At 43.0% G+C, this 13,657-nt stretch overlaps 1 protein-coding gene across 9 annotated transcripts in view; it reads right to left on the bottom strand.

Moving 5' to 3' along the window:
* Nucleotides 1-2,734: 2,734 nt before the first annotated feature.
* Nucleotides 2,735-13,657, bottom strand: part of SAMD12 (sterile alpha motif domain containing 12) — a 286,712-nt gene continuing 275,789 nt past the window's right edge. For 4 of the 9 annotated variants that reach the window (XR_014790010.1, XM_084848903.1, XM_084848905.1 and 1 more), the window contains one exon: nt 7,267-8,732. Coding sequence is in view for 2 of the 9 variants with exons in the window: in XM_084848905.1 (XP_084705031.1) it covers nt 8,710-8,732 (23 nt within the window). In the remaining 7 variants the exon portion in view is untranslated. Of the gene's footprint in view, nt 8,733-13,657 lie in introns of all 9 variants that reach the window. The other 5 variants (XR_014790011.1, XM_084848906.1, XR_014790013.1 and 2 more) reach the window with 4 other exon arrangements.

Below are 13,657 nucleotides of genomic sequence, written 5' to 3'. Positions count from 1 at the left end.
AAGTACTTCTTCACACAGCACTTCATTAAACTATGGAATTTGCTGCCACAGGATGTAGTTAGTGATGGCCACCAATTTGGATGGCTTTAAAAGGGGTTGAACAAATTCCTGGAGGAAAAGGCTATCAATGGCTACTAGTCCTGATGGCTATGTGCTACTTCCAGTCCTAGAGGTGGTGTGCCTATGTATACTAGTTGCTGGTGAACGGGGGTGGGTGGGTGCTGTTGCACTCAGGCCCTGCTTGTGGGTTCCTGGTCGACAGCTGGCTGGCCACTGTGTGAACGGAATGCTGGTCTAGTTCCCTTGGTCTGATCCAGCAGGGCTCTTCTTACATTCCTATGAATTCGGCCCTTGAGTTGAAAGTACTTCTGCACCCCTCTCTTAAGGCTTGTCTTGAGCTAGGAACTGTCCCTCAGCAGGGGCATCTTCCAAGGCCTTATTTCAGCCCTCTGCTTCAGTCCCCCTCCCTAAGCTCTTCTCCCTCTGCCAGCATTCCACCTTTCCTGCTCTCCCCCAAAATGGAGCGCGTAAGTTTGCTTTGGAGGAAGGCGAGATCCTCTGCTCATGATCAAAAGCAAGTGTGAATGACAGCTGGGAAAATGTAAGTGGAACCAATTATGGAGCCCACTTACATTTTCCCTGGCATGTCATTTGTTTAACCTCCTTGCCACAGAAATTTCGGCGACAGTCTAGCAGCTTGAAAAAACATTAACTGAATAGGGAGACCATATAGCAGAGATGGAAATGGTAAAACGCAGTTTTGAAAAATTAGATACAAAAGTTCACAGTAATGTGAAGAAAATGAGGAGATATAAATGTCACCGGAAACCTTTTCCTGAATCACATTCTTGTTGAAGGCATTGGCACAAGCTTACAATTTGGATTGCCACTTGAAAACAAGCTGCTTTTGGTTATTATTATTCATCTGTTTGCTAGGTTTTTATTTAATAATGAATGGAGTCTAAATAGGATGCAAATTGCTACAATTCAGATGACAGTGTTTGGCAACCAAACCTGTTCTGTAAATTCGTATCTTTACTAAAATAAAATTGTGTGTGTGTTTTTCAATGCGCTGCATAGTTGTCTTGATGCATTTTGTTTATCTATGCAAACAGGGATGATCAATACAGGGCAAGTCTCTACAGGAGTTGGCACCCATCATATCGAGCAACATAATCGGTTATCCCACTGTCAGCTTCTCAAAGCCCAGGTTGTAGGAGCATTCACTCAGCCAACTTCAGAAAGACACGATGTCCCTTTATTCCTCTGCTGAGGTGTGCCTCTCTCTCGTTTCTCCAGTCCCCAACCTTTTCCATGAGCGTCTGGAGATGTTGCTAAAAGGCAGACTTGCAAATCAGAAAGAGGGCAGCTGTGCCTGCCCTTGACCCTATAACCAGTGGTGGGAAGCGGGTCATAGACTGCCATTTTAATTTCACACAGTGTGGTCCCTGTCTCAGGGACGCTGGGGAACTGAAATGGAGGCTCAGACAGCAGTAGTTATCAAAGTGCTGTTACTGCACGGTAAACCCACCAGCACCCTTCCCCCCCCTGTTATGGGAGGGCTGCCCACCAGAGGACACTTTGCTGAGGCCCCCCTGAAACCTGGAGGGGCTTTTTTGGTTCCAGGGATCAGTATTTGAGCCTAATTTGTTTAAGAGGCCAGAGTTCATGCTGTACATTTGGAGAAGCCTTCCCCAACCTGGTGCCTTCCAGATGTTTTGGACTTCAACTCCTATCAATCCCAGCCAGCAGGGTTAATGCTTCAGACCCCTGGGATTTGTAGTCCTAAACATCTGGAGGGTACCAGGTTGGAGAAGGATGGCTTGGAGTGCGAGCACCCAACCTGGATGATGATCTATACAACAAGGGCAGAAGCAGACATTGGGGGGGAGGAGTGGTGGTGCCTGTCAAGGACCCACCCATGCCTGGGCCCCTAGCCTGATGAGGCCTCCTTTAAAGAAGAGGAGCAGGACCTGACTACTGGCCCCATCTCAGACTGGGACCACGGGGAGTGCACGCTCCCTGGTGGTTGGCCTGTGACCTGCTCTCTCTCTGACCTACTCAGGGGAAGGAGGCAAGCACTAGCCTGGGCTCTGGATCAGGGCTTACTGAGCTCCAGGCAGAGGCGGGGCTGCCAGGTCAGCTATAAAACTCCGCTGACTGTGCCTGTCAGTTGCTGGAGGAAGTTTCTCCCATAGCATTGCTTGCCCAACTTTGGATTCTGCTGGACAGGCTACTGGCTCGCTCTTTCCAGTGTTCCCTGCCCCACTCCCAGTTGGTGGAAATGGACACACCTAAAACTAGCAGCCTGGTGTTTTCCCTTGCAAGGTTTAATAAAACAAAAGTTTTCCTGTCCCTCTGAAGTAGCAGTCAGTGAAGTGGAGTGGTGGTGGTGGAGGAGGAAATGGAGCTCAGTGACATCACATGACACGCTTTGATTTACTTGATGCTACTGGGGGTGAGAAGAGGGAACACAGGGTGGCTGGTTTCTGCAGCAGCTTCACATATCCCATAATATCAAGTTCTGGTCTAAGGGGGACATAGGGATGGCTTCAAGAATTGATTCTAACCATTTCCCTTAAAGTTCTTTTGGATCTCCTTTAAATATTTTAAAAGAAATATATTAAGTTATTGCCCTGAGAAGAGAGCTGTTTTTCCCAAAGCTGTATCTCTGCATGGACATGGAAGTTCCAAAGACATCATTTATTAGAAGAAAGGAGAAAAGGGACTAAATTGTGGGGAGAGAAGTAACTCTTTATTTTTTCCTACAGCGTTCTAAATAACCAAGTCCTTCCTAACTCTTTAAAGAAAAAAATAGGGATGGATTCTGAGGGGATGCAAATCCAGAGGGAGCCATTTTCCTTTCCATGGAGAGATGCATGCTCTTTGACATCTAAGGATCCGGCCTGCACTTTTTATATAATACAAACCCCATTATCCTTTCAAAGGTTTAGTCAGCAGCTGCTTTAAGTCTACTTGTCAAGAAACAAAATTACTCCGCGAAATAGAGAGAAATGACCAGGCAAAGAATGGAACTGTTAATGCATTTGGATAGAAAAGAATAGGCAAAACCACAGCTAAAAAGGGGGAGTTTCCTAAGCTTCTTTGCTATGTGACTTTATCTCCCTTAATAAAATCAATTACATGACAATCTCATACAAACGGAGTATTAGAATAATTACCAAACAAACAAACAAAAAACCCCTAGGAAGACTAAATGATACATTCTTGGTTACAGCATATTTTCTTACCTATGCTTTGTTATTCACTTTCAGATATTTGACATGTTTTATCAAGTAACTAAGACCTTTAAGGTGCAAGCATATGGCCACTAGTCAGTGCCTAGATAGCCATAGGATAGGTCGGTTCCTGCGCTCCGAGGTCAGGTCCCTGAGAACTGACCTCCATGCCCTCCCGTGCTGCCTCATAGGCAGCACAGAATGACCCCGCGCTAGGAAGAGGAGCACAGAGCGGCAAAAATGGGGTGTTCCTGGGGCAGGGAGGGCGGAAGTGCCGTTCCGATGCTTCCTATGTGTCAGCCGGTGTCCGCCCCCCCCCCCACTTTCCTGATGATCCCCTCTGCGCTTCTCCTGCCCTGCATTGGATAGGCGGTCGCCTCTGAGTTTGGAGGCAGCCACCCATCCTGATAGGATTGCGCCCCTAGCTGGGCAGAAGTGGAGGCTAAAAATTCAGCTCTGAAAGTCCTGCCTCAGTCCTCTCTTTCCAAACTTTGACTGAGCCACTGTTATGTCATGGAATATTCACAAACATTCACCAACACTAATAGACAGTGAAAAATCATGAGCAATGGATACACACTTCCCAGTGGTCAGAACCGAGAACTGTTGATTTAAATCTAAAGGGTACCATCCAGATGCAGTTAAACACACATGCTTAATTATCTCCTGTTGAAACCAATGAGACCTGGACGTGCTGGATTGTGTTCCAAGGTGTCACTACTGACAAGTCAAGCCAACAATGGTTACTGTGGAATGGAAGGAAGTATGGCAAAGATTTGCAATTATTTTTACAAGCACATATCCCTGAAACACAAGCAAAATGGTGGCTGTTGTATTGGGAACCCAATGTTTAACCTCAGCTTTGGGTAAAGGCAATACCTGAGAACACCTTTAGCTTTTAGGCCCATAGAACAATACACAATAGTTCCTGTATATCTTGTTAATGGAAATTATGCTGGAATATACAAAAAATCACCATAAAACAGAAGAGAATGCTTAACAGAAAATTGTGCCTAGAAACTGTGTTCTGAGGAACCTTGGCATTCCTCAGGAAGATAGTGAGCCAAGCAATAATGGTGGATATAATTTCCTGAAAAAAAGCTTACCTGCCACTGCTAATTTCCCCCTATTGAGTGTGCTTTCTCAGGTCATGTGGGGCAAGGATGAGGCCCATCAGGCCAACTGAATTTCTCACATGAACTGAGAATACGCTCCCTGGAATATGCTCCAGAATTCACCGCAAGGATTTAATGACAGACATGCAGGCGTCCTTGGAAGGCAAGTCAACATGGAAGGAGTTCCTTGTTGTACGAATTATGAAAACCACTGCAGTGAAACCACATATAGAAAACTATGTTCAGTTATGGGTGAAGAAGATGTTGAGCAATTGGAAAGGATCTGGAGAAGAGTTACACTGATGACAAAGGGGAAACCCTATGAAGAAAAGCTAAAGAAATAGGCCTTGAGAAGATTTAAGTGCAAGTTGAGATGGGACGCAGCCACAACGTTCAAGTATTGAAATGATCTCATGAAGAAGGACAGTAACTATGTTCAGGCTTTATGTTAAGTATTGTCATAGCTAATTAAGCTATGGGTCAACCTGCAATTTTTGCACAGTTATGATTCTACACATGTCATATAAAGACATGAAGCTGGCTTGTATGGAGTCAGACCATTGGCCCATCAAAGGCAGAACTGCCTTTGCCAACTGGGAGCACTTCACCAAGTCTTCAAGCAGAGAGTCTTCAAGTAGCCTTCCCTCATCCTGCTACCTGAGATGGTTTTAACTTAAGATGCTGGTGGTTGAACCTGGAACCTTCTGCATGCAAAGCACGTGCTATGTATGACCGCTCCCTTGTAGTTACATTTAACATCATTCTTTGATGCAGGTTTCAAACACTGATCCATCCAAACTTGAGGAGCAGGAGGAGAGGTCAGGATTGTCAAATATCCAAATTCCAGATGCTGGGGACAAACAAAGTCATCATGCCCTATTTGTAAGGTTCCAGAGGCAACTGGCTGAACACAGTTGGAAACAGAATGCTGCACTAGATAGATCTTTGGGTCTGATCTAGCAGGGCTGTTCTTATTTTTTCAGGTCAAGAGTTCATCAAGAGTCTGCAAATGGATTACCAAGAGAGTGTGATGATTCTTGAGCACAATTGTGTGCACAATGAACAGCTGCTGGTGGAAGAGAAAAGTGCTGAGAGAGTGCATAAGGAAACCAGGAATTCCAGTAGGCACAAAGAAATTGGATTTGTCACTATAGTTGATAATCATCCGAGGCACTGGTTGTAGACATGGTCCCTTACAAGAGTTAATATCAGCGGCTGTGTGGTATAAAATGAATGGCAATTGATTATTTCTGGACTATCCCTGTAACCACATTGTCTTTTCCCCTTCCCCATATGTCTGATCTCGTCTTCATGAAATTTCATGTCCTGCAATGTTTTGCACACCTCTAACCTGGCAGCTGTTGCATGCGTAGCAATGATGAGCCATGCCATTGCACTAGAATGACATCCTGAGTTGGCTTGCAATGGCAGCAGAGCACCCAGGCTGTGAGTTGCCTGCTGGATGATAAGTAATTGTAAACCATACCCAACACTTAAGGACACAAAACCTTAATGGACTGCAACATATTTTTAAAATTTGGAAGGACTCTTTCCTTCACCTAACAGAACATACTACATTTTCTGTATGAAGATCACAAATGAAGAAGCTTAGTAACAGACATAGAGCCAAACTTTATAGCCCCCTGCCCCATGACCAGATTAAGAAAATGTTGGCAATTCGTTATAAATGCCTTGACCATAGGTCTTCACAAAGCGAAATGGATTTCTAAATTCATAAGGATTTGGATTTCTCCCTCAAAGCATTTCAGCCATAACAATTTTATGCCACCGCCCTAAGGCTGTGTGGATATGACTGACTCTTGATTTAGCAAATGTGTAGATACTGGATTTCTTGGGTTCTTTTGTGAAGACTGTCCAATCCACACGCCACTGCTGCATCTAGATGGGCAGAGGGAGCAACAGTATAAATGGCAAGTGATTACAAGAAGGAAAAGAGATGAGTGGCTCAAGATCCATGTTTGAACACAGAGCAGCTGGTTCCCAAGAAATGGTGTAACTTGTAGCATTGACAAGCCCCAATATATGAATTACAATTATATGAATTATATGTCAGGCAGGCTTATTTGAAGCCACTCAATAGTATAACAGTCTATCAGGCAGGAGAGGGAGATCAATTGTAGATCTCCTATCACTTGATTTAGAGACTACTAGCCTCTTGAGTTTCCAGTAGATGCTACCATTATCTTTTGCTACAAAGAGCTGTGTTTCCAGAAGGAACCCAAGCAAGAAACTGGACAGAAAGTGCTCACCTGGAATTTCTAAGGATGAAAACTAAGTCACAGTCCACTGCATTTTGGCAACCTAGAAACGGAATGGTGAAGAGCAAAGCTCACTTTGGATGCAACAGTCTTGAGCCAGCTACAGTTCTGTTGAAAGTTCTGCTTGACCTCATTCCTTATAAGAAAGACAGTATTTTGTGAGAGCAAAAAGGATAGCTAAGAGTGATTCAAAACACAGTGGCTCCTTAGAACCCAATACATGGCCCCTTAACACTCTATTGAAGAAGTTTGATATTCCCAAGTATCCTTGGATTTAGAAATGTTGGCTTGATCACCCTAGTTGTGATCTACCAGTGGTGAGTTGTGAGGCTAATCGAAGAGGAATTTGGGGACAATGTGGCACATATGATTAAAGGAAAGGGTGAACCCCAGGACTGAGTTAGGCATCAACGATAGCAAATGTCATTGGACAGAACTGCTTATTAACACAATTGGTGTTACTTTACTGAAGGCTCAGTTCTCCAAAGAGACTAGGAAGATTTTGATGGCTACTCACCTTTTACTACCCTATAAAAATTGCAGTCTTCATTCCTAAAGTTGTAACATCATCATCCATAACATTTCTCCATATACATAAAGACAAAAAAAGGAGGGAAGGTAGTAATTTTTTTTCAAGTATTCTTATTCTCAACCATGGACACAAATAGCTTCTAAGGGTGAAGATAGGCATAACATTTAAACAGTGGCCACAATAGGTTCCTTACCTATAGTGTTCATACAAGCAAGTCAAACACTAGAGAAGCAATTAGTCCTGCTTCTGGTGGGATATGTGCTTTTTTATTAAAATATATATTTTATTTAAAGTAGCATTCATAGGTGTATTCATTTATATGTTTGTTCTTCTCATTTTTTAAATTAAACACCAGCAAGGATTTAGAAACAGTTGAAAAACTGTTCCAGGGAAGGGAAGGGGCTGGTGTTAGTGATGTCACTTGCACTAGCCAGTCAGCACTCTCTACAGTTGGATTTTGCTCCAAATGTGCAGGAGCTCTCCAGAGCTCAGCCATGAAAAGATACATTTGTACTGAATGTGGTGAGGATGCTTCCAGACTGGCCCCACCATTCTTAAAATGTTATGTCTCTCTTCATCATCAAAGGCAAGGGGCTCTCGCAATGAGAGAACAATTATTTTCCTTTCCTCTCTTATTTAACATGCATCAAAAACAAGAGAAGTATAGTCCTACTTGTAATTTTGGAGGGTTAGTGCAACAAAGAAGCTTACGTGCTCTCATTCTACTATGTCTACAAGTCAAGTATCAAAACAGCCATAACAGCATCCAGATGAATGACCAAACCATCCTGGCATGAATTGGTGTAGCTATACACATTGTGAGCTATACTTAAGGTATAATCCCAATGCAGGTACCTGAAATGTTTAACAAACGTGTTCTCAGAAATTTCCCCATAACATAACCATATCTGCTAGAACGTCAGTGCGGAGATCACATATGAAAAGCTGATATCATAAGATGGAGTACCACTCAGCAGCATTACTAACACGTACAGGATATGTCTACATCCCTATCAGGTGATGTGGAGTAAGGATATTTGTGAACATTTCCACTGAGTGTGCAGAGCTGGAACTTCCCACCCACCCCTCCCATAAAAACATCATGCCATCTGCATACAGAATATAATCCAGTAGTTGCCATGCTAAAACAAGCCCCCCCCCCTCCCGAACTTTTAGTGAAGGGCACAGAGAATTCCCTGATGGGAACACAAAGTGTTCAAAGCACAGTGATGAAAACCGGAAGCAGCTTTCCAGTGTAAAAGATCCACCAATGACTAGCTGGAGAAAGTGAGCGCTGCTGTGTTATATACCATGTTTTAATTCCATAAGTAAACCGAGACTTTTCAGGGCTTATCCCAGTGACGAGATGGATTGGATTTCGGTTCATTCTCCAGTTCTTGGTGGTTGTCTTCCTCTGGCAGTGCCATTGCTTATGCTTTTCTTTTTTCTCTTTTTTTTTTTACTTCCCCCCTCCATTTCTTCACAACAGAAAAGTTCACTTCTGTATCATCTGGCAGGGCAGCAGCTGTAGAGGCTGGTAGCGTTTATGGAGAACTCTCTGAGGACGCTGTTAAAAACAATAAAAACAGTGAATACAAGCTTACCTCAAAGCGAGGCAATTACAAGGTATTGCAGCCGAAACAAAAGGTCAGGGCTGTGTTATACAAATTATGCATCCGGTAAAGATAAGCAGTCCCAGACATATTTTCCATTCTTTCCCTACATTCTCCTGCCCAACAGTTTACCCAATACTAATCACGTAATTATTTCACTGGATACAAATCAAGTTGGGTGCATTTGTATGGATTATTCAAAGTTGTTTTACCAGGATTCAGCATCACAATACAACCTGATACTGAACCGCTTTTCTGATCCTTGAAATTAAGCCAGTCTGTCCGGAACACCAACGAGATGCTCTGAATATCAAACCCTGTAATCACCCAATCCAGAAGACTTTAATTATTTCCCCTGGGCCACAGCTTCTGCAGCACCACATCTTAGGAGATATACCACCCAGCGGAGAATGACAGAGAATATTATTTGACTGCAATATGGCCTGTTTCCTGTGCTACATGCCCTCATTAACCAAATTTCTTATGATATTTTTCATACAGTTATGTTCCACCAAAAATTGTATGAAATTCGCATGTTCAAAACAAAAAAACCAAATGCTGGGGACAGCCCCCTCTCCTTTCCAGTTTCTGCCTTCTGCCATTCAGTTTCTTATGCCTGAACATCACTACTCAGCTGCCATTTTCTTCTCCACTTCAAACCTTTCATCAAGATCCATTGCTTCAGTGGTAACTTTCTGGAAGTATCAGAATCGCACTTTTTATTAGGGCTGCAGCATAGCCCTAATAAAGCATAGAGTTGGAAGGGGCCTTTTTGTAGGCCATCTAGTTCGATGTAGGAAATCTGGAGCTTTAGCATCCCCCAACAGCCCTCTGCTTGAAGACCCCCCAGCGAGGGACAGCCCATCCACCCCTCTAAGTATCTGGTCTTATTGTCAAACTTCTCTTACTGTCAAGACATTTCTCTTAAATTTGCCCACCCGTGAGAGCAGTCAAATGGGTGATCACATGTGAGAGGGCCTTTTCTGCTGTGGCCCCACACCTTTGGAACAAGCTGCCACTGGAGGTCCGCCATGCTCCGTCATTGCAGACTTCTAAGACGGCCTTGAAAACATATTATTTTACCTTGGCCTTCTCTTGATATAACTGCTATTGTTGCTGTTACTGCTGTTAACATCGTTGGTGATTTTACTGTTAGCTTTTATTGTTGTTTTTATCACTTTTAATATTTTAACTGTTTTTATGTATTTTTGCTGTAAATCGCCTTGGGAGGGCTTCTGCCCTGAAAGGTGCCCAATAAATATTTTTAATTAATTAATTAATTAATTAATTAAATGTTCAACTGAAATCTACCCTCCTGTAACTGAAGCCCATTAGATCTAGACCTGCCCTGTGGGACAACAGAGAACATGTTTTTCTCTCTCTTCTATATGGCAGCTGCTCTGGTGTTTAAAGAAAGTTACCATGTTCCCCTGCCCGCAGTCTTCTTTTCTCCAGGCTAAGTATACTTGGATTAATCCGTTCAATTAATAGATTGAAAACCTTTTGATCAATGAAAAAGGTGCCCCTGATTAATCAGGTAGCAGATATATTAAATAAAGTACTTACCAAAACTATGGGTGGTAGGCACTATCTTAGGAGAAGCATCTCTTCTTCTCTCTAACGCAGAACGGAATGCCTCTTCTGAGATGTTGCCTGCTATGGAATACTCATGCATCCTCCAACTCCTCCCCCAAATAATGCCCCCCCCTCAAATTATTGTTATTGTGCGTGCGCGCTCTCTCTCTCTCTCTCTATATATATATATGCAAATGTAATCAACTATTAATTGATTAAAATGCATATGGTTCATCAACTGAGATTGTTTTAACTGGGTGACAGCCCTGTCTTTTTTTTTATGCTATGGGTTTACTTTTTCTCCAGCCTGGATGCTTATTCTGAAATAGATCTGCTTATTGAAGGGTAGGCATGGAAGCTGAAACAGCCTAACTCTCAGCTGATCTACACTTGAGCATGAAGAAGGGATGTTGGAGAAATCTGCAATGGATTCAAATAAGTTCAGATTTTTATGAATCTGTCCTGCAAATTCCACAGGAGACTGGCTTGTTCTGAGTCACATGGATTCTGTGAACCGTTTTCCCCACTTTTTCCACTATCAGGACTTTTTTATGCCTGATGGTAGCAACTGTTTCTAAGTATCAAGAGCAACAAGGCAATATGTATGCAGTTCCCAACAACACAGAAGGTTCCCTTCTAAGTGGTGAAGGACAAGCAAGCTTAATGTTGCCCCAGAGTATTTCCAGAATGCCAATATTCTGAGTATTCAGCCTGTTGAATCTTGCTGCTTAATTTTTACAAAGCTCAACAAAGAGACAAGTTATAAATTGCCGGAACATTTGAGACGATGGCCAAAGTGAGGGCAGCTGCCAATTTTCAGCAGCAAGTTAAACAGTGACACTTCACTTTGCTTCTGCAAACTCCCCCACACCCTGCAAAAAATGCACAATGGTGTGCGTATAGGTGTTCTACATGTACTCAGCTCTCAATAAAAGATCACTTATAAATAAAACATACACCAGAAGAATTGTGGATCCCAGCCAGCAAACAGATGCTCCATAAGAACAGTAGTAAGAGAGTTACCGTGGCAAGCTAATGTGGATTGCTGCCAAGAGGCTACAGAAGAGACAGGGGCAAGAGCAAGGATGGCTCCAGATTCCACTAATTTCTCATGGGTCACATTAAGGTTAAGGTTCTACTTGATTCTTATTTTCACTGAACAGTGGAATGTCAGTGGAAGGTTACTGCTCTAAGCTTCCTGTACTGAGGTCACACTACCAGCAAATAGAATTTCCAAACCTTACCTCCTGTGTACAAATCCAGGCATTGCTGCATGTATTTTTTATTGCACGGTGTTCTGACAAAACAATCCACTGATAAGCAGCATCAAAGATACACAAGTTCAAAGGTGGTCTTGGACAGCTCAGCAACTTGATGGGAAAGCAGTATGAAAATGACACAACATGCTCTTTCCCCTGGACAGTTCAAGGATGACAGAGGAACCAGGGCAGTAATTATCAGGATTGCGTATATATTGCTTTAAAACACACACCAAAGTCTCCAACCGAAGTAATCTGAGTTCTATTTAGAAAGCTAAATTCTATGAATATATAAAATTATGCAAATTGATGATCTTTGCATATGCTTGCTTCTTTTCTGTAATTTAATCTACTTCCATTCATGATGGAATTGGGCAAACAGCGATGCTAGGTTTTACCCCCTGACCAGTGGAAATTTTATTCAGCCACTCCTCTGGCTTTTTGAAATTTCTTCACGTACTGCCCACACACTTTCAAACAGATCTCCACAATCATAAAGTCTAGGAAGTTGCTTTTCTTTTAAAAAAAAGAGAGTTAAGATTCTTAGGAAGCTGAATTTGACTGCCAAAGCCAGTGTAAAGTAAAGGGGAGGAGCACAGAGCTATGATGGACACTGGATGTGAGAGCGACATGCTTTGGGAATAGCATGTGCAAACATTCAGAGAAAAGAATTACTGTTCATTTTAGAACAAGAGACTGAACGGCTTTAAAGAGCTCCTGAAGAAGGAGACATTTCCAAAATGCGTAGAGCACAAATTTTCCTTTTTCGAGCACCTGCCTCCCGCTTGTCATTAGTCCGTGGTGCTTCTTCCCTCTTCACTTCTGCTGCCCACACAAAAACATACTCTACGTAAGGGCTAGACATGAACTTTTTTAAAAAAAAGAAAAGAAAGTTAAGGATCTCAAGGAACTGGGTGAAAGTGCTTATGAAAACATTATTAGCGTTTGCCTGATCTTGCTTACCATCGTTCCCTCTCCATAGCCCCATCAGCTGTTCCTCCTTCACTCCAGCCTCAGTGTTTCACCTCCTTTTATCCACTGCCCCATCCTCCTCAACCATCCACACCTGCCCTGTCTTTTCCAGCTTGGGCTGGCTGGTGAGCAGTCAATGGCCTGTGATGACATCAGATCCCAGAGGAAGTATGCCAACGTACGCCAGTTTCTGGGGAACATGAGCAGGAGGCCGCTGTTGCACTCATTTTCTATGTGTGGGCTTCAGACAGGCAGCTGGCTGGCCACTGTGTGAACAGAATGCTGGATAAGAAGGACCCTTGGTCTCATTCAGCATGGCTCTTCGTATATTCTTATGACACTCAGCATTTTCAGGGCAGAACATTAAAACTCCGTTTTCAAGAGATATCAAAATGGGTTTCATGTTTGCGTGGCCAGATGATCAAAACGTACAGCCTGTAATTCTGAGACGAAGCTTTTCTGTGAGAATGAAATTCCTGGCAGATGCTCTCAGCAGGTAGGCTTTTGAAAAAGCCAATTAGTCAGAGGTTACTGCAGCTGCTCTACGAGACACGACTGGCTCGCACAAGAAGCCATAGAAAATGTACTAATCCAAAATATATTCTAGTCCACAACACGCAATGTCCTCAAGTAATCAGAACAACAAATGACTCACAACTCTCACCATCCTTACTTGTGAAAAACACTCTTTTGTGAGTTTGTACAAAACAAGAGACCATTGGCAATTTACAAAGATAAGGCACATGAGAGCAAGAGACAGCACCTTGACCTTCTGTTGGGATAATTGTTTATTTTGGCAATTTGTGCTCCTGTCTCCTTTTCCAAACTCCTGGCTCAGGGACAAGAGTCGTAGGATTCACAATCTCCATCGTCAAAATCAAGAGGACTCGCCAAAACACTCTGGATGCAGAAGACTCTTGCCACGATGGCCACTTCACATGATCAACTGGTATGCTATGATGTTGGTTGATCAGATCCATGCTGCAGTTAGACATAGGAATGTCCGAGAAACCCGCAATGGATTCAAATAAGTTCAGATTTCTATGAATCCACTTGCACATTCCACAGTGGAT

Source organism: Heloderma suspectum, chromosome 4, assembly GCF_057233095.1.
Source record: "Heloderma suspectum isolate Gila_16-S chromosome 4, 16-S_ref, whole genome shotgun sequence".
Classification (NCBI taxonomy): domain Eukaryota; kingdom Metazoa; phylum Chordata; class Lepidosauria; order Squamata; family Helodermatidae; genus Heloderma; species Heloderma suspectum.
This window is presented reverse-complemented; position numbering and strand designations above follow the sequence as displayed.